This window comes from Ipomoea triloba, chromosome 5 (assembly GCF_003576645.1).
Source record: "Ipomoea triloba cultivar NCNSP0323 chromosome 5, ASM357664v1".
Taxonomy (NCBI): Eukaryota; Viridiplantae; Streptophyta; class Magnoliopsida; order Solanales; family Convolvulaceae; genus Ipomoea; species Ipomoea triloba.
Genome location: NC_044920.1, coordinates 17754893 through 17777521, shown reverse-complemented (window position 1 = coordinate 17777521; position 22629 = coordinate 17754893). Strand labels below are relative to the sequence as shown.

Below are 22629 nucleotides of genomic sequence, written 5' to 3'. Positions count from 1 at the left end.
AGGGATGAATAGTTACTTATGAGAAAAAAATGCAGTTCTAATTATGGATAAATTATTTAATTGTTACTTATAGTAGAAAACGTATACTTATGACGAAAAATGTGATACTTTTAATGAAAAAAAATGTAATACTTGTTAAATTAAAATGTAATATTAAGAGTTTTTATTTGTGATGAAAATTATAATACTTATGTAAAAAAAATGTAACTTATAAAAAACGCACATATATATCACAGATCATATGAGAATTTGCCTAAATACCTCCGCAACTAAATTCTCTTGAAACAGACAACAATTGAACAGTTAATACATGCTATTTATATTTGTTGAGTCCATTCATAAAGTTTTCAACCCCAAACTTCTCATAAAAGAAACCAAACTCTTTCCTGAATCAGGTTGACATATGAAATAATGAAAATACTCTCAATCGGTGTGTTTAGTTTGAACATGGGAGTCATAATCAAATTGAGAATCAAATACTTGGTTTGGTAATTGAAATAGGTAAAAGTATTTTGCATGCTTAGTAGTATGATGGAATTGGAATGATTACTAATATTAATGTTTGGTTACGTATGACTTTATAATTAGAATAAAGGTTCTAAATATACAAAACCAAAAAATCAATACAATTGATTTGAATGACGATGAAGTGAGTAAGCAATGCAGTAAGAAAGACGATGAAGTGAGGAGGCAATAGAATGAGGAGGGATAAGGTTGAATTAATGGAATAATACCTCATTTTAATTAGGTAATGAGTTTTATAATTATAAGGGTAATCAAATCCTATACTTACCTTTTAAAAAATCCTATACCTGTATTTTAAAAAGTTGTTAACCAATGTATAACTTTCATTCTCATTTATTGTTTCTAACCCCATTAACCAAAGACACCCTAATATAAATAAAATTATATACTACGGAGTAAGAAATACCATAGCATTAAAAAATTTTAAAAATAAACTAATTATCAAGTAGAAGACCAAGTTCGTCGTAGCCCCTAGCTCACTTTTCAAGTCTCAACATGAAACAAATTTATTTTTGACTCATAAAGATAATTGAATATAGTCCTATGATGGAAACTTCAAAAATGTAACGTTTCCCTGTTTTGGAAGTGTTTCGTCTTCGGAATTCATTCGGAAATGTTGTTTTCAGATCATTTCTTAATAAATCAAAGTTTCTGAAAAAAATTGGGTCATTTGCTAATGAAGAAAAAGTTCGAAAATGCATTTCCAAATTAATCATGGTTGAAAAAATCGCTAGGAGCTCCTTGGGTGCTCGGGGAGCACCTAGCGCCTAGGACGCTTAGGTGGGGATTAATCGGCGCTTAGACGCTAGTGTATTTTTTTTATTTTATTTTTAAAAATTTTTAATAGTATTTTCAATTTTTCAAAGATTAATAATTATAAATTATATAATACTTTAATAGTTAATACTAAAATATTAAATATTAACTTAAAAAATATCTAGAGTTTGTATAATTTAATGTTATTTCGCTCAAAACAATGTTGTTTTGAGTGAAATAATTCATTAAAAAAAAAGGAACAATAGTTAATTGGCCGACTAGGAGGTTTAGTCGATGCCTAGGCGAAACTTAGGCGGTCGCCTAGCCGGCCAGCTGCCTAGATCACCATTTAAGGTGATACGCTAGGCGATCGACCGACACCTAGCACCTAGGCGAGATTTTTGCAACACTGAAATTAATTAAAAAAACTCACTGACATATATGATCATATTTAGTGTGCTACATGTTCACTTTTACTATGAGCAAATACCAATTTTGGTCACACGACTATTAGCAAAATGACAATTTTCGTCCACATGTTTAATTTCTACCAATTTTAGTCCCACAATTATTGTTTTAGTACCAATTTTGGTCCTCTACGACTACCGTTTTAGTGCCAAAATTTATCGCGGCAGTCCCTCATCCATTTAATACGTGCCGAAATTTAAAATTTTTAAAGGCATTTTCGTCCTTTTTCAACTCAATATCCCAAATTGAGCATGAATAAAGAGATTTAAGCCCTAAGATCGATCACAACTCACAGTTCTCCTTATCAAATTACTGTAAAATGAGAACGAAAACTGCGAATTTTGATCGATCTTAGGACTTAAATCCATTTATTCATGGTCAAATTGGTATATTAAGTTGAAAATACCCTTAATAATTTTAGATTTTTGCACGTTTTAAACGAATGGGTGACCGGCGCGATGAATTTTGGCACTAAAACAATAGTCGTGGATGAAAATTGGTACTAAAATAATAGTTGTGGGACCAAAATTGGTAGAAATTAAACATGTGAACCAAAATTGTCATTTTGCTAATAGTCGTGGGACTAAAATTGGTATTTGCTCTTTTTACTATACTTCATGTTCATTTTTAATAGGTTTATTATATTTTGATCAATGTTGAAAAAATCGCTAGGCGCTCCCGGACACCCGAGATTTATTTATTTATTTTTATATTATAACCGATGGTGGGGTGGAGGCAATGAACACTCTTGATCTTCACAAATCCTAAATAATATATATTCTCCAAATTTATATAAAAGATGGAGGCAATGAAGATGAAGGCCCTGTTCGCCGTTAACCGCTCTTGTGGTGGTTTTGTTGGCACTCTCTGCCGCTAACCGCTCTCGTGGTGGCTTTGTTGGCACTCACCGCCGCCCAAACCGTGGCTGCGATGGAGTCAAAACAGCGATTTTGTTGGCACTCTCTGTCGTTGATCGCTCTCGTGGTGGTTTTGTTAGCACTCTTCGCCGCCCAAACCGTGGCTGCGACGAAGTCAAAACAGCGATTTTGTTGGCACTCTCTGTCGCTGATCGCTCTCGTGGTGGTTTTGTTGGCACTCTTCGCCGCCCAAACCGTGGCTGCGACGGAGTCCCCTTCAGCTATGCCTGGTCCTTCCTCCACCACCAATGTTGCCGCCTTCATACCCGCCACTGCCTTCGCCTCTTGTATTTGGGTTGCTCTTCTAATCCCACCACCACCACCTCTAGTTGGGAAGAATCTTGAAATTCCGACAAGGATGATGCAAACTGTGAGTATGTATTCCGATGGTTCCCAAAGTAAAGCTGAGATCTTGGGATATTGGCGAGGTACAAGAAGAGGGCAGAGGGAGAGCAATTGATTGGTTTTCTTAAAAAAAAGGACCGCTTAACATTGCTCAACCAACTAGGCGGTCTAAGCGCCACCTAGCTGGTCGCCTAGTCGACCGACAACAGAGATGGCCGATTCCAACGTTCTTTGATGCGACCAAGTGCCACCTAGCATCAAGTAATCGACGCCTAAGCGCAATTTTTGCAAACATGATTTTTATACATATTCATTTTTAGTGTAATATATAAAAGTGAATCTATAGTAACTAAAAATAAACTTGTATTCTAGAACTGAAACTATACAATGGTCCACATTGCCAACTATGATCCCAGAGCTAAAGTATGTATATTTTGATGGAGATGTCTAGCTATTTATTACGGAGTACTAATTTAGTTCATTATTAAAGACTAAAGAACCAAAAGTTGTGCCTAAAATTGCCACTATACTAACAGTGGAGTTAACTATAGTCAAATTAAATAAAGTTAACTGATACTAGATATCTTGTTATGCTCTTGATAAATCAACACTTTGTCAGCATAGAACCAATACTACTGTTTCTGCAACTGTGAAAGTAGATATTATGTGCTCTTGCAGTTGCAAAAAGCTTTAGACTGCAAAGTATGAAAAACCCACATTCTTCAGGCACCTAAACAGTATTCATTAGAACAAATCTGTGACTTAATCACAATAAAATTGAGTTCAACACAAATCACCAAAATCCGGAAATATGTAGTTTACTAAAACAATCCATAGTGCTATAATGTTAAAAACTAACCATCCTAATTCAAAACTCGTGCACCCTCAACACAACCATTGTCAATTACTTCATCTACTTCTCAGATGAGTTTGGTCCTCTCTTCTTTCCAAAGCCAACAACTGCAGACATTACAACCAATGCATCAGAAAAATGGCACACTTAAAAGCAGAATCAATCGAAACAAATTAAAAAATAGTAAATATAATCAATAGATGCTCGAAGATCTTATTCTCCATGATGTACACAGTTAAACCTATCAATAATTTATATATTTAAAAGCTACATTAAAAGTACAATAAACACACACAAAATTAAATTTAAAAATAATTAAAAAACTAATAAAGAAAATAAGGAAAGAAAAAAAGTTGATTTGATTAATGAAATAGTAAACAAGTAAAATGGGAGAGAGGGAGCATATAATACCACTTTCCAATGACAAGTTGTCTATTGATGCTTTTAGATCAAATTTCAAGTAATGTCAGTTCAAAAATAACATAACCAAAGCATAGTTTTTCAAAACTTTGGACATAACAAGCAGCAAAACAGTTATTAAGGCATTACAGCAAGCAAGATTGAAACTTTCACAAAACAACAGAAAGATAATGCCAGCAAATAAAGGTCCCATTGAATGCACCATCAAAATGCTAAGTATTTTGACTGAAAAACACAAAAATACAGCAAGAATCAGTATGGAGGTTTCAGATCTCATAGGAATGATAAAGGCAGCACTAGCTCTCAAGCCTGGCTAAAGTAAAAGTTCTTAGGATGCCACTAGCCCACTGCAAATGTTAGAGAAAAAGACACTAGAAAATTGAAGAGGTATAGATTAACATTGCATTAATACTAGATGGGGTTCTCCTAGTATAGTCGCACCGCCACATTTAGTCCTAAAACTTTCAAATTTAAGCACAAGTGGTCCTTCAAATTTCAAATTTAACCACCCAGGTCATTCAATTAACCACAATAGTCCTTCTTTAAGCATCCTGGTCCTAACTTCACTTAAACTAAGGGCCACGGGTGGTTAAATTCGAACATTGAAAGAAAATAAGTGGATAAATATTGAATGTTCAGGACTAAAAGTGACATTGCCACTGTTATTAACTCATTAACAACCATAGAATTGCATTATAACAGGAAGCCTAAACGATTGTGATTCCAACATAAAACACAAAAACTACACAGAACACTACCAAGAACATATGGACGCATCATGAAACACATACACATACCCTAAACGCCATAAAATAGTTTTAAATGGAAACGCGAGTGAATATGAAAAGCAAGATGATAAAGTTACCGGCGGTGACGAAGCGGCGGTTGTACTGCATCCGCTTGTGAGCGCGGCCTCGGGGCTTCTTCTTCTTGTCCTGTTTAGCAACCTTCGGAGTTTGACCTCTCACCTTACCGGCACGAGCCAAAGATCCATGAACCTTACCTACAATTACATCAAAAAATCAAATAAAAACAAAAATAATAACGTTTTGAATCATTGAATTGTAGTGAAAATCGGTGATATTGAACTAACCCATATTTGGTTTCTGAGATCGTAGGAGAGTGCAGGGAAAACTTCGCCCCTTCGACTGCTGGGAGTGCTGGCTTGCCTCTAACTTCCGAATAGAATTCTAGGGTTAGGGGGCTTTCGGAAATTTATACGGATAGGTATGATGAAATTTGGATCGTTTAATTTTTTCATTTAAATGTTGGGCCTTAAAATTTGTAACCACTTAGTTTAAGTTGGGCCATTAACATTTGGCAAATTTTACTGTGGAGCATGTTCCATGTAACCAATCATTATTATATAGAGCATAAATAAAAAATATATTATTTGTATATATAAGAAAGAGACTCCTATGGACTATGATATGCAGTACAACTCAATGGAGATATTGTCAATGAATAGAAGAATGACGATTGAGATATTGTCAATGGATAGAAGAATGGAAATAGATACTCAGGTGGTGTGCAAGACTATTCAACCAGTGTCAGTTTTGGGTACGTTTGACCAAATCATTAAACAAGCTTTAAGTTCGTCCAAAGAATTCGACTTCAAATTTGTGAAACAGTCTGCGAATCAAGTTTTCTATGCTAGGGAAGTTGTTTCTATGTCTGACTGTAAGGAATGTTTAACCATTCCATCGATCTTTATTGTAAACGTTTCAGCCTATGATTAATGAATTAGCTTCTTTATTTAAAAAAAATGTACTTTTTTATAGTCCACATAATAATTTGTCTCAAATAAAAGTGTAGTCCAAAAAAAGCGGAGCTCATAATAAAGTATGTATCAATCTAATTAAACTTCAGTTTCATTTAACAATATTACTATGTTTTTTAGGTTCATTTTTCCCACACACTAGTTTCATTATAGCAATACCAAAGTATCATTTTAATTATACTACAATTTCATTTAACAATATAGATTATTGCATGAGCTCTATTTTTTTTGTTTCATTTCTCAAACACAGTAGTTTAATTATAGTAATGTTGAAGTATTATTTTTATTACACTTCATGTTCATTTGAAAATATATGATATTGCATGGCTATGAATTTTTGTTTCATTTTCTACACACTAATTTCATTATAGCAACACTAAAATATCATTTTAATTATACTACACTTTTATTTTACAATCTATGTTATTTTTCGCATACACTAGCTAGCTTCATTATGAAAATACTAAAGTATCATTTTAATTCTAGTACAGTTTCATTCGACGACCATGGTACATTGTATAACAACTATTAACATTTGGAAGAATTGATTTTTTTATAAATATTTTAATTTCATTTTTTTACTTTTCTTTTTTTTATTCACCCTTTTTTTTAATGAAAGGATTAAACTTCATTACTCAGTGTAATTTAAAACTAAAATTTCAAAGATAAAAATAGTAGGGGTAGAATACCACTCCGAACAAATCTAGCATAGAGAAGCCTTTCCTAGCTAGCAAATGAGCTACCCCTATTGATTTCTCCACCTTTAGTTGCACGCTCATTGTCGAAGAAAGTTTTTGTAGCTTTTATAATACTCTGAGTGAAGAGTGTTAGGACTCTTATTGTATCACAATTATAGTCAATCTATAACTCTTACCTTTGTATTTAGTTTCTGATGTAATCCTGAATGTTTGAGTTAATCAATAATAATTCAGTTCTAATATGGTATTAGTCGCCAGGTTTCTCTCTCATGGCTAACGATGGTTCTACCGGTGTGTCATCCGAGCGGACTATCTCCGATGTTACCACTGTGCCTCTACCCAATTCCTTATCTACTACTCACCATATTGTGAGCATTAAGCTTACCAATCGCAAATTTTTATTTTGGCGGACTTAACTCATTCCTTTTCTTCGGGGTCAAAACCTGTTAGGGTACGTACATGGTACCGTGCCTTACCCGTCGGCCACATTGCCATTTCCAAACGGTGAAGTTTCTTTCGCCACTTCCGTTGTTGTCAATCCTGCATATAGCTTGTGGGTGCAGCAAGATCAGGCTATACTATCCATGGTCATCTCTTCCTTCTCGGAGGAGGTGATGCATTTGGCAATGGGACAAAGAACTTCTAAGGAGGTTTGGTTAGCGATTGAAACGACATTGGCTTCTTCTTCGCGAGCGCGAACTCTCAATTTGATCGTTCAGCTGTAACCGCTCGTACAAGGCGATGCTTCGGTTGCAGATTATCTTGGCAGGGCTCGTTTGATTATTGAGGACTTGGTTCTGGCAGGTCGGGCGGTGTCTGCTAAAGAGCAGAATCTATACGTTATTCGCGGGTTACGGCCGGAGTATAGGTCCCTCATCGCTTTCTTATCCACTCGTGCGACGCTGGTGACAGTAGAGGAACTTGTGGACTTCCTCGGCGCCCAGGAGTTTTTAATGGCGGATGAATTTCCAGTGGTAGCCGGTGGTGTGTCGGAGCACATTGCGCATATCGCACGACGATACGGTCGAGGTTCTGGTGGTCGTCGCGGTTCTAGGCAGTTCGTGCATGGCGGTGGGGTTCATTCCCATTATGGTCAGTGCGGCATTTCTAATTCTGGACAATTTTGTGGGAATCAGCGCCCCAATTCTGGTCAGTGGCATAATAATTCTACTTTGCATTCTTTTACTACTTTTCGTGGGTAGCAGGTACGTGGTCGTGGCCGAGGTGGTCAGCACCAATCGCGTAATGGGTTTCGATGTCAGATTTGTGACTTGCCTGGTCACATGGCTGTGACATGTTATCGTCGCTATTTAGATGGTGCTCATGTGAATATGGTTTTTCAGCGTGATTCGGGTGCTCCCTTGACGTCTCAGAGTTGGTTCCCTGACACGGGTCCCATGGATCATGCATCATTCATGCTACGCCTGATATACATGCACTCACTACGTTAGAAGATTATGTGGGTAACGACACTTTTCGTGTCAGTGATGGTAAGGCCTTATCAATTGCTAGTGTTGGTCATACTTCGTTTTCTACCCCTTCTAGGTTTTTTAGGATGTCTCGGGTTCTTCACGTTCCTAAATTGTCTGCGTCTTTACTTTCTGTTCAGAAATTTGCTTCCGAAAATAATGTCTTCTTTGAATTTCATCCATCGTATTTTCTTGTGAAGGATATCACAACCAAATGAGGTACTTCTATGGGGTAGGAGCTCAGGTGCCTTGTATTCTTTGCCAGTGTCTTCTTGTTCGTCTTCGTCAGCTTTTTTTTTTCTGCTCATGCGTCCGCGTCTATCTGGCATGGGTGCTTGGGACATCCCCATCAGTAGGTTCAGAGTAATATTTTAAAGTCTTGTTCGGTTAGTCAATCAGGTCGTTTATCTTTGTTATGTACTGCGTGTCAGATGGGGAAATCTGCGTGTTTCCCCCGGTCTCATGTTGAGTCGTCTAGTAGTCACGTTTTAGATTTGGTGTATACAGACATTTGGGGCCCTGCGCCTGTTCTTTCTGTTAATGGATTTCGTTATTTTGTTATTGTTGTAGACGATTATTCCCGCTATACTTAGTTTTTTCCTATGCGTTTAAAGTCTAACATATATGCTATATTTGATCGTTTTCGTGCTTTAGTTGAACGTTCTTTTGGTTGTCGCATTAAATCTATTCAGTATGATCTTGGGGCTGAGTATAAGAAATTGCACTCTTTGTTTCTAACCTTTGGCATAAATCATAGGCAGTCCTGTGCTTATGCTCACGAATAGAATGGTCGTGTTGAGCGTAAGCACAGGCACATAGTGGAAATTGGTCTTACTTTGATGGCACATGCATCTGTTCCATCTCGTTTCTAGGAATATGCGTTTGAGTCTACTGTCTTTCTCATCAATAAAATGCTTGCGCTTGTTCTACGCAACTCCAGTCCTCATGCTTTGTTACATAAGTCTCCCCCGTCCTATTTATTTCTTCGTGTGTTTGGTTGTTTGTGTTATCCTCATCTTCGTCCCTATAATCGTCACAAAATGAGTTTTCAGACTGCTCCTTATGTCTTTATTGGTTATCTAGAGTCGTTTAGGGGGTATCGTTGTATGGATCTCACTACTAATAAGGTGTTTATCTGCAGGCATGTTCGTTTTGATGAACATGTGTTTCCATTTGCTAAGCCTGTTTTGCAGCCGACTATTAGTTCGTCACTGTCGCCAGAGCCCTAGGTTATCGCTCGTGTATCCGCTTCCCCCGTTTCTTTAGTGCCGGCTCCAGTACCTTCTGGTAGGACTGCTCTTGTGGTGAGTGGTCGGGCTCGCAGAGCTGATCGTCCCTTAGTTCGCTCTTATGGTATGGTTACTAGGAGTAGTGCTAAAGGTGCAGAGTTCGTTGCTCTATCTGTTGAGGTATGTCCTTCGGAGCCTACTTGCTATACACAAGCTGTCAGGTTTCCAGAATGGAGGGAGGCTATGGATGCTGAGTTTAACGCTCTGTTGCAGAATCAGATGTGGCGACTCGTCCCCTACCGTCCAGGGATGAATGTTGTTCGGTGCAAATGGGTATTCTGCACTAAGCGGAAGGCGGATGGTTCGGTTGAGCGTCACAAGGCACGGTTGGTGGCTAAAGGGTTCAACCAGGTGGCTGGACATGATTTTTTTTGACACGTTCAGTCCCGTGGTTAAGCCGACCACAGTTTGGTTACTATTATCTTTGGTGTTGACCTCTGGCTGGGTTGTTCGTCAGCTCGATGTGCATAATGCGTTTCTGAATGGAACGCTTGCTGAGACGGGCGCCAGCCTCCTGGGTATGCAGACTCAGAGTTTCCGGATCACGTTTGTCTTTTGCAGAGGTCGTTATATGGGCTCAAGCAAGCTCCCCGAGCTTGATTTACTCGTTTGCATAGCTTCTTGTTGTCTATTGGTTTTTGTGCCTCGAAAACAAATGCCTCTCTCTTTATTTTTTCCACAGGGTGATTTGAGGGTTTATTTGCTAGTTTATGTGGATGACATTTGTATTATGGGCAATGATCCGTCTTTAGTGTCTATGCTCATATCCAAGTTGTCTACTGCTTTCAAGATTCGTTATTTGGGTGCTCCGGGGTTCTTCTGGGCATTGAGACGGTGCGTGTTGCCGCGGGCATGTTACTCTCTCAAAAGCATTATATGACGGATATTTTGAAACGTGTAGGTATGTCTGATTGCAAGCCGTTGGCGACTCCGGTTCCTGTTACTCGTCCTAGCGTTGAGGAGGATACATTTGAGGATCTCACAAGGTATAGGAGTTTGGCAGGTGCCTTGCAGTATCTTACTGTGACTCGTCCTGACCTATATTATGTTGTTAACTTGTTGTGTCAGCACATGCATGCTCCTACGGTGGCTAATTGGGCTCAGCTTAAGATGGTGCTAAGGTATGTTAAGGGGACATTGCACTATGGTCTAAAGTTGAGTAAGTCCTCTAACACTACTATACATGTCTATTCTGATTCGGACTGGGTTGGTTGTCCTATGGATAGGAAGTCTACGAGTGGCTTTGCTATTTTTCTGTGCTCTAACCTTGTTTCATGGGTTTGTAAGAAGCAACGCACAGTGGCACGATCTTCCACTAAGGCTGAGTATAAGGCTCTTGCGGATGTTTGTGCAAGGTTACTTGGATTGTGTCTTTGCTGTGTGAGTTAGGTGTGCCTCATGTTCCTGTTCCGAAGTTGTGGTGTGACAATCTTGGTGGTACCTATATGTGTGCTAATCCGGTCTTCCATGTCCGTACGAAGCATATTGAGATTGATTACCACTTTGTTCGTGACAAGGTGGTTGTAGGTGATCTTCAAGTTAACTTCATTTCCACTAAAGATCAGTTGGCGGATATCTTTACTAAACCTCTTGCTACTTTGAAGTTTACGTTTTTGCGTGACAAGCTTCAGGTTGTTTTCCCTACCTGAGCTTGAGGGGGAGTGTTAGGACTCTTATTCTCTTTGAGTTAATCCCGAGTTAATCAATAATAATAACTCAGTTTTTAATCGAGAGGGTGACGTTTTTCCATAACTTTGAGTTTCTTGCATTACATGGGCTCCAAGAACCATGATAAACATTTGGTATCCTTCATCTAACTTTTTAGCATTTAGCAAAACCCATTTAAAGAAGGACAAATCAGCAAGCTTCTCAATATTCAAATTCATACATCTCCAACAATTTTAAGCCAACATACAATACTTAAACACAAGGAGAAGGGATATTCTTCATCATGAGAACAAAACACACAATAAGTTTAGACATCAACATGTCTATCGGTGGTAGGAAAACACCACAAGCATGCTTGCCAAAAGAAATAAACTCTTCACTTTTGGAGGGATATACATCGATCTTTCATACCCAAGTTCGTTCCAAGTCATGCAAAGTACTTAACTCTTCTTTTAACATTTTGTAGCAACTTCTAGTTGAATAGCAACCTGTTTCTTATGGAGTAGTTCATGATTAGTATAAATTCATAATGTTTATAAATAATATAATTTTCAACTTTCTATAGTTTCTACAATAAAATTATTTTAATTTAATATAATTTGTATAAAATTTATATTAATCATGTGTAGAATAAAATTTAATTTGTAACTATTAATTGATAATGTGTGTGATGTTTGTAAATGAAATAATTTATATACATATATAACTATTCAAAATATAACCAATCATTATTACATGGACCATAAATAAAATGTACATTTTTAATATACTTAAAGTACATTATTTTTGTACATAAAGTACATTATTTTAGAGTATATTATTTTTGTACTGAAAGTACATTATTTTATAGTGTACAAAAATAATGTACCTTATGTTCATGGTCTACACAGCTACGTGGACCATGGTCCAAACAATAATTTGCCAAATACAACATATTGGTTTTATTATTTGTGTAACAATGTGATGGTTATGTCGCGTCTGGTCCAAGTATAAGGGACATGGAGAGCAAGGCCCGGGAGTGGTGGCAGCTGCCCGAGCGGGGCCGGTCCGAGCATTTTCTATAAATTTTATTAATATAAACTATATTATGTATTTATGTTTATAAAATAAAAATATTAAATATGAATTATATTAATATCAATGTATAAGTTAAATTAATATAATAAATAATATTATGAAAAGTTAAAAATAAATATTAATTGATGTTTATAAACCTTGTACACACACATACCCCTTACGTATTATATTACAATTGTACCATTTACATATTATATTACAAAAAGTTGAATTGATTTAGTTAGAAAGAGTATTAGTTATTACTTCGTATGAATCAAATGTTTGAATCTTTACCATACACAAAAATGATTTTATAAATTCAAATAAAAAATAATAATTAAACATTTTGGACTAGATCATACCCAACTCAAGCCCAAGGTACGGTCACCTTAACCATTATACGGTGAACCACTGACATACATGCGTATAACTTACCCCATTTATATCGAATGACATAGGTTAGACTTAGTCACTGCTTAGGTTCAATCCCTCACCTCATCAGATGCAGAAGCAAAGTTATAGCAAATGTAAGAAGAAGGTCAAACAAAACCTCACCAACTCTGCCAAGTTTGAATTATCTGATTGTACATACTATTCTAGGTGAAGGCGATCCATTTCATTTACAACAGTACAATAACCCATAAGGACTTCCAGGCTGCACTTGTATCCATATACAAAGTGAAAAAAACAATAAGATTATAATTTGACCATACGCGGCAGGATCAACATTTTGTTTATGCTTTTCCCTAAATGACTTGCCTCTTCATATGGCAATTCTTTGTTGCATATAAACTATCTCGGCAGTGTACAAGAGTCTGAAAAATGATTCAAGATCATCCGTGATCCCTTCCCTATAGATCGTTGGCCCTCCTCCGTAATTCATTCAGTTCTTTCTCAATCTCGGCATCTTGAAACTGCAGCGAGCCTGTTCTAGCAACGGGCGTTCTGCCCGGTGGAAGCTCACCTTTCTGCTTATCAGTGAAAAAGATGGCTTGTCAACAAAAAATAACTAGAGTTCTTGATGGTTATAACTTATAATCACAAGAGCGGATGCTCTAATCCAACTATCTAGGAGCAAGCATCCTGAACAGTAGAAAATGCTAGAGAAAATTAAGAAAAAATGGGTTCAATGTCAAGACCCAAATGCAGAAAACTATAAAGCTTGATCCTGGGAATCATTGGCCTAGTTTGATCTTTTCTCTAGATGCTGAAATATTTGAAGAACCTGGAAGCGTAAAAGTACATCTATAAAAGGCTACCTCTAATGTAAATCCAAAGATCCTACAACTGGGGTAACCCAGCCAACATAGTTAAGCATACAAACTTGTAACCACAAGGTCACGAGTTCGAATCCCAGACTTTTTGATTTGAGCCGGTCAGCTATGGCTGATTTACCTTCTTTTGGTCCTTTGTGGCTAGGGTCCCAAGGCGAAGTTTACCTAGTGCACACCCTCGGGTAGTGGCTGCGGGTTTCCCTTGTCATCCCAAAGACCCTACAACCCACTCCTCCATGAAGGCAAAAGGAAACCAGAATATGTTTTAGATTATGATTATTTTGTTTCTAATTAGTTTTGGTTCTGTCCTTCCCTGTTAACACTAACAACATTGATCTTCCATTCTTTTAAGAAACGTGAAACATGAAAAAATTGAAATAAGTAATTTCATAAAATAACTCTTTTTAACGATTAACAATGACCAAGGCACTATTTTATTCCATCTTTTTCAATTAAACTCCTATTGCTAGAAGTGTTATAAGAAAACCAGGACACCCTAAATCAACAAAAATCATGTCGGGAGAGAACAAATAAACTACCTTTGAGCTTCCGGACAATTCTTTCTTTAATTCAGCAAGATCACTGTCAACAGAAGTGCTCTCCAACAATGCAAACTGCAAAGGCAAGAACAACTTAGAAGCAAAGACATAATCCTGGCTCACTGTTAATGCTACCCTACATGTATGTGCATACAAACATGACTAAATATTCTCATTACAAACAAGTTGATGCAAAGACAGGATTTTACAAGCAGTAAGAAAAGTAATTGGCAGACTTGATCAGGCATTCATCTCATCAATTTTTTTTTTTTTTTTTGAATTTTCACTTCATAAGAATTTAATTAGGCAAATAGAAAACTAAACGACGATCAGTATGCTTAATAATTGTTGCTATTACAACAGGAAAGGGAAGGGAGCTATTTACCTTTCCTTCGAGCTCATCACTTGTTAATTGGTTAAGAGCATCTGCTTGAGACTCCATGGCCAGGACTATTATGAACAGAAAAGCTATTGTCAGTCATTCCACTTCATTGTTTCATGTATTCTAATAAAAAATGTGCAAGTACATGCCTTGAGGAATTCTTATTCAAATATTTAGGAAAAAGTCAGATTGAAATAACCACATGCAGAAGTTAATGGTCACAAACTAAATTTATGAAAATCAGGAAAAAGAAAAGCATTATCATTTTGGCTTGGAATATTATACCCCACTGTCAAAAACAGGAAAGCGCAGCAATCAAATTTCCATACAAATTTGTATGGAGTTAAGAATATACACTGTAAACTTTTTTCCCACTGGAGAGACCTTTCAACTTTCTAATTCATTAATACTAAAATGAGGCGTGCCTTAGTGCGGCATAGGCCATGGGCAATGAGGCGTACGCCTAAGGGCATGTCTGAGGCAAAATAGGCTAGCCCAAAAAAATTTTCAAGCCCAATAAAAAAGACCCAACCCTAATTTGATTAAAAATTAGGAGAAAGTGTAAAAATCTGAGAAGAAAGAATCGCCCTCCACTGTCTGGCATCTTCACTATCCGGCGACCTCCACTGCTATTTTAATTATTTGTAGGTTGGTTGTTTATAAGAATGGTGAATCATTCAAAGAAGAGTAGTGCGGGCAGTGGTTCATGAAATCTTGGGGTGACTACGAGTGCGAAAAATAAAAAGATCTGTCTTGGAACCATTGCGTTGAACTAGTTCATGAAGGTAAAGAAAAAAAAAGTCATATAAATATGTTACATGTAATTATTGTGAGAAAGTTATCAAGGGGGGGAGAGGGGATGTCAAGGATGAAGCATCATCTTGCCGGGATAAGAAACAATGTTAAGCCGTGTGCTAATATACCGGAAGCAATTAAGCAACGATTTATTGAATATTTAAACAAAGTGGTAGCTAAAAAGAATTTAGCACATATGGAGTTTGAGTAGTGTGTGGAAGTTGGCTCATACTTTGGTAGTGGGAGGGAAGGCAAGGATGAAGACAATGTTGCTTCCGGGGGTTCTATTTCTAATAGAGGTATCCGGGGACCTATGGATAGATATATGGTAAAAGGAAATGCTATTGGTCATCAAACAACCACTATTGCACCTCAAAATGCAAAAGAATTATGCCATCAAGCCTGTTTAGATATTGGGAGGAGTCCTTCGTTTGTTAACATGCTTCGGTTGGTGCATATGGTTGTGGACTTAAGCCTCCCAGCATGTACAAGCTTAGGACGTGGATTTTGAAAGAAGAGCTGAAGACAACAGAAAGATTTGTTTATGACATTAAGAGTACATGACTAGTAACTGGAGTGTACATGACCAGTAACTGGAGTTTCAATCATGTCTGATGGTTGGCAAGATTTTAGACATAGGAGTCTAATTAATTTCCTTGTCAATAATCCTAGTGGCATAGTATTTTTGAAATGTGTGGATGCATCTAAGCATGTTAAAGATGCTAAACTGTTGTTTTGGTTGCTTGATGAAGTTGGAGAAGAGATTGTGGTTCAAGTGATAACACAGATAATGCAAGCAACTATCGGGCAGCGGGGTTAATGCTTATGGAGAAAAGAAAGCATTTATACAGGGCAGCAGGGTTAATGCACGTGCATGCATAAGCACTAACCCCGCTGCCCGGTAGTCGCTTGCATTATCGGTTATCACTTGAACCACAATCTCTTCTCCAACTTCATCAAGCAACTGAAACAACAGTTTAGCATCTTTAACATGCTTAGATGCATCAACACATTTCAAAAATACTATGCCACTAGGATTATTGACAAGGAAATTAATTAGACTCCTATGTCTAACATCTTGCCAACCATCAGACATGATTGAAACTCCAGTTACTGGTCATGTACTCTTAATGTCATAAACAAATAATTCTGTTGTCTTCAATTCTTCTTTCAAAATCCACGTCCTAAGCTCGTACATGCTGGGAGGCTTAAGTCCACGACCAGATGCACCAACCGACCGAAGCATGTTAACAAACGAAGCACTTCTTGCCACATTAAAAGGTATTACATTTTCATAAAAAAAACCTCCCAATATCTAAATAGACTTGGTGGCGTAGTTCTTTTGCATTTTGAGGTGCAATAGTGGTTGTTTGATCACCACTAGCATTTCCTTTCACCATATATCTATCCATAGGCCCTCGGATACCTCTATTAGAAATAGAACCACCGGAAGCAACATTGTCTTCATCCTCGCCTTCCCTCTCACTACCAAAGTATGAGCTAACTTCCACACACTGCTCAAACTCCATATGTGCTAAATTCTTTTTAGCTACCAATTTGTTTAAATAATCAATAAATTGTTGATTAATTGCTTCCGGTACATTAGCACACGGTTTAACATTGTTTCTTGTCCTGGCAAGATGATGTTTCATCCTTGACAACCCCTCCCCCCTTTGATAACTTTCTCACAATAATTACATGTAACATTTATATGGCTTCTTTTTTTGACCTTCATGAACTAGTTCAACACAATGGTTCCAAGCCGAATCTTTTTTATTTTTCGCACCCGTAAACTGTAGTCACCCCAAGATTTCCTGAACCAATGTCCACACCACTCTTCTTTGAATGATTCACCATTCTTATAAACAATCAACCTACAAATAATTAAAATAGCATTGGAGGTTGCCGGTTGGTGTTGGTCGCCGGACAGTGAAGACGCCAGATAGTAGAGGTCGCTTCTTTCTTCTCTTGCAGTCCCAGGAAGGCGTAGGTTCTTCTTTCTTCTCAGAGTTTAACACTTTTCTCTTAATTTGATTAGGGTTGGGTCTTTTCTATTGGGCTATAAAAAATAAATTGGGCTTGAAAACTTTTTTGGGCTAGCCTATTTTGCCTAAAAAATACGCCCCTGACACGCCCTGAGGCGTACGCCTCATTGCCCATGGCCTACGCCTCGCACCGAGGCGCTCATTTGCGCATTTTTAAACGTTGACTTGATTAAGTTCCAAGGGCCATATAGTTTTACTTAGATACAAGGCCTAGGAGAAATTAAGCAAAGCATTTGACTAGTCAGGTAAACATGGCCATATGGTCCAAATTGGTCAGTTTCACATAATTTGAATAGTACATGCAGAGAAATCCGCCACATGTACATCATAAAAAGTTAAGTTAAAGAAGTTCATGGCATCTAGGGTTGAATAAATCATGAAGAAGAAAATAGAGAGAACCTTTTTCCTCCATTCTTTCAAAGGCTGAAAGGGAACTGCTTGTATTCACATTTCCCAGCATCTCAGATACTTTGGTTGCAGTCCTAAAGGGGTATAACATCGGTGGATTAATCCAACAAAATAGGAAAAAGAAAGAAGAAATACTATGCCACTAGCATGTTCCTTATAATTAGATAAGCAATGCTATATTGCTACATCCCTTGTAGAAAATTAATATGTAACTATAACACTATAAAGGGCCAGAACCCACTTAGCAGACTGAGCACGTGCTTTTAATGTATCCTTTTTTGATTTTGCTTCCTGTATCTTGCTCTCTAAAAGCTGTCAAACAAGAAAATAAAAGTAAAAACCAAAAGTTGAATTGTGTATAAATATTGAGAATATTATTATTCAATCCAACTAGAAATGCTTCATAGCAGAGCACCCGTGTATTGCTGATCAGATTGTCAACCACACCCTTCTGCTGATCAAGCTGAGCCTTCAATGCACTTGCATTATCCTGAAAAATACAAAGACAACTGATTAATAGAGTGAATGTACAAAAATCAAAGCTTAGTCATTATAGCACATCTTTTCTACTATTTAATATTCCCAAATCAACATAGTATAGCACAATTTTATTGGATGTAACAAATATTTTATGCCAAATAATTTTTGTTGAAGACGTTACCAATGATAAACATTTTTCTAGGAATCTTCATAGTGTTTGTTTGATATTTTGAAATATTTATGTAATCAATATATTTTTGCAAAATTAATTCTAAGGAGTATTTATTTTAGAATTAGTTTGTCGTTTTATTTTTTTGGTTAAGCTGAATTGTAACAACTTCATAGGTTTCATTAGGTACTACTGAAAACTTCAAAAGGCTTTTATCCATCATTTAGTTCAGAAGGTCTTTAAATAATTCTACATTTCTACAGCCTTCAGTTAGTAGGGAATTCTCAGTAATGATGTTTGCCATGATTTAAACATCTTCTGTGAAGAGTTTAAGACTTGGTCACCACACCAGAATTGACAATTAATATAAGAACTTTCTTTAAAACATTAAAAATTAAGAAAAATTAATATGATTCCTTTGATACAGAAAGGCCTTACAGCATAAGATTTTCTACGTTTCAGAGCTTCACGTGCAAGATCCTCATCTCCCTTTTCAAGAGCAAGTTGTGCTCTACGATACCTATAATAGAAACAATGAACAAAAGTAACAAAAGAAGAAAGAAAGAAGAACTCAAAGCAAGAAAGAACAGTATAAAGCAAGCCAAGGCTTCTTGGCTGTTACCAGTCCTCAGAAGCTTGTTGTGCAGCTTTGTATCTGTTTTCCAACTGCTTCTGTGAAGCCAAGACCTTCAATATGAGAAAAAGACATGAATTTAACACTTGGCCTTCCATATACCTAAATCAGATGAAGCAGTGAATTCTGGATTCTTATTTTTGTAGCTAATATTGGTCATTTATTCCTCAGAACCATGTAAAGGAAATATATCAAAGAGCTCAACAAATTGAGGGGAAAAAAACGAAAGCAATGCCAAGAGAAAGCATACCTGTGCTGTAGCTTGGCGCATTTTTATCAAATCATTGTTCATCTCTAGCACAGTTTGCTCCAGGATCTTCTCTGGGTCTTCAAAGGAACTAATGACGGCATTAGCATAAGACTACATACCACAAAATAAAATAGAAAATTACATCAATGAAGAACTAGTAATGGGAAAACAAAAGGAACGATGAAGGAACAAGAAATCATTGATAACAAACAACCTTGACTACTCTGGCAAATCTGTCAAAGAGATTATTGCGAACAACAAGGGCACCGAATCTGTTGGAATGAGGACGCTGTCCAACTGCAACTGCAAGTTTTAAAGCTCCAGCTACAAGAGAAGAAAAGGGCTCAAATGCAAAGGAAGTGAGAGAAAGAATTATGTCACAAGCTGACTAGCATAAATCCATTCAGACATAACACAGCATTCATGGCATGCATCTACATAGTTATTATTAGTTCAACATCCAGCAGAATTTGTTAGGACTATAGCAGTTTTCATACTTACATACATCTCTATCATAACACAGAATTTGTTGCAACTTGGAAAATTTACAAGACATGTTTGCAGTTATTGGCAAACTGAAGCAATATCTAATTAATGCCAGTGTGCATTGTGTAGAGGATGCAAAAATCAAACTGAAATATGATATGGATGGGAAGAAAGTTATGCAAATCAAGCATGGAAGAATCATATCTTTGTAATAGCAACAAACTAGACTTTTGCAACATTTCATAAAAGCAAGATCACAATCAAGAGGACAATACTCTCTAGTGAAGATGAAACTACAGCAGAAAAATGAGAAGCAATCATATCATTACACATGTATATTTGTGACATATATATATCTAAACAACTGCATTCCCACTTGCTTGTTACATGATTTACACCAGCAATAATCTATGTAGAACAAAGAAAAATCCATCGCATTGATGGCCCATCACAAGGAAATTCTCAAACTCCCAAGAAGCAACAGCAAAATGAAACAACCATACAACCCTAAAACATATTAATTGAAGAAGATACCACTCCATAATTAAGCATCATGTTGTCCATATCTATGAGAATGTGACAGTTTTGAACCACATCGTAATGGTATATATTCATTGTGAAGTTGGAAAATAAGTCATGCAGCACATCTTCTTTAAAGTCGCTTATTCAAACATTACACTAGTATGAAGATACAATGCAATAATAATTTCCTTTTCGTTTACTCCGTGAATAAAGCAGAAGACTGGAATCAGGAAACAACTGCAAGAGTAATGCACTGAACAAAGAGTTGGTGATGTGGTGTATAAAGTTATTACTAGTGGTATGCTTGTATTGAAGATAGGCAAGAAAATTCATATTACCAAGCAGCTTCCCATGATTGAACACTATTATTACAAAATATTTCTAATTCAAGTATCCCAAACCTTAATAAGTCTTCTTATAACTAAGGGATTGGACTCTACATCAAAGGCTGGCGACAAGAAAACCTCATTATTGAGGATTCTATGCCATATCTTTAAGTCCTATTTATTTATTTATCGAATATATACTTTTCACTAAAATCCTACTTCTCATATATACATGCACACATGGAGTCCTGAACCAAAGATATAAATATATGAATATACTTAATTATGGCTGGTTAGCAATGTAGGAATTTGGTTAGAATACGCAACTGTGATATCTAATTCCTTCCCTATATCTGATATGTCCATTACATCAGAATTGTGATTCCTCAGGAATCCTCATTTCATACCATACCTTCTTGATTTTTGTTTCACTGCATAGAACAAATAGTGATCCCCACAAAAGAAGGAGCCCAATATTTATTTTCCTAAAATCAAATTCGCATTAATTAAATTATGATATCGGTTTCCTTCTTCAAACCTCTTTAAGGTTCATTCCAGTTTTACATACACTTCAATCCTCGAGTTTCAATTAGGGTCTTATACTTTGATCAGTACTTACACGTAACCTTTTCACTTCCTGCAATCTTGGCAAAGCTTAAGATAATGGATTATAGTTATAGTTTATGATTATGCGTTATGAAAAGTCCACATTCCACATGGCTTGAATAAGCTAGAGAGTGTTTCACAATCCATCCATATTCTAAATAATCCACATGGCTTAAATAACTAAATAAGTCCATTGTTGGATCAATGATTCCAATAATCGCATTAAACAATCTTTACTTAATATCACTATTGAATTTAGACTTCAGTATAGCAACAAAAATACCGCACTCCAGACCATCAAAGTTGGAATTGGACAGAAACCAGAAATCAATAGTGGCGCATCTAAATTTCAGATTACCAAACAGGAAAAGGAACATACTAGTCCTTTCTACTTGAGGATAACGGGTTTAAGGCAGTGCACTCGTACCTTTACGACCAAAAAAGGAAGTTCCCAAAGAAGACGGCTTCACAACCACTATCCCCTTATTGTTACATGACGGAGCCGAAAGAGTTGAAGCTGTGCTCATTCCTGCTATGGGCGCTCTTAGAGCCATTTTCTTCTCGGCTAACGAAGCAAAGGCTCCGTCTTTGGGCGGGACCGTGTAGGCGTTTGGAGAGAGAGAGAGAGAGAGAGAGAGAGAGAGAGAGAGAGAGAGAGAAGTCGGGAAATCAATGTGTAACTCTGCAAATCCAAAGAAGGGGTCCTGGAGAGGAGAGAGACTGTGCTCTTTTTGTCTATCCTTATTTTGCTGGGTTTTTTTTTTTTTTTCCTAAATAAATTTTTTTTTTTCCAGTTCTTTCATCCAAACCCATTTTGCTTATTTGGGCCTTTTCTATGGAGCAGACTTTTGGAAAAGCAATGTTTTGAAATGTTCTGAATGGGCCTCGCCGTTTTTGGGGCATGTTTCTTTGTTTATTTGTTTTAATTTTTTTAATCATTATACTAGGAAATATAGCAAATTATACATTGGACTAGGGTCCACCTTTCATTGTGAATTTTGATCTAAAATGACATTCAGATTATATGATTGTAGATAAAATATTATATGCATGTAAATAAATAGAAGGCACATAATATGTTAACTACATGCACATAATATGCAATTAGCATATTGGGGTTTGCATGATAGACTGAGAGTTGAGAACATTTAACACAACTTAGGGTTTGATGATTCAAAGATGATGTCATCTATGTAGATTTGCACGAGTAGAATGTGACCTTTATCTTCTATCCTAAATAGGGTTTTGTCCACTTTACCCTTTAAAAAATCCTTTTCTACCAAGAAGTTTGACAAAGTGTCGTACCATGCTCTTGGCGCTTGCTTAAGACCATAAATGGTCTTTTTCACCATGTATACCTTATCTTATGCTCATTTGACAATAAACCCAGATGTTGTTCAATATACATCTTTTCTTCTAGTAAACCCATTGAGAAAGGCAATTTTGATATCTATTTGATATACCACAAA

The 22629-nt window shown here is 36.7% G+C and overlaps 1 protein-coding gene across 1 annotated transcript; it reads right to left on the bottom strand.

Moving 5' to 3' along the window:
- Window positions 1-12763: 12763 nt before the first annotated feature.
- LOC116020092 (probable membrane-associated 30 kDa protein, chloroplastic) lies at window positions 12764-21872 on the bottom strand. The gene is made up of 11 exons (XM_031260566.1): window positions 21588-21872; window positions 19435-19544; window positions 19221-19331; window positions 18959-19023; window positions 18775-18856; window positions 18103-18177; window positions 17929-17999; window positions 17679-17761; window positions 14443-14507; window positions 14058-14132; window positions 12764-13212 (listed from the first exon to the last, which is right to left on the bottom strand). The coding sequence occupies exons 1-11, from the start codon at window positions 21712-21714 to the stop codon at window positions 13096-13098; spliced, it is 981 nt and encodes a 326-aa protein (XP_031116426.1). The 5' UTR covers window positions 21715-21872; the 3' UTR covers window positions 12764-13095.
- Between the last annotated feature and the right edge of the window lie 757 nt (window positions 21873-22629).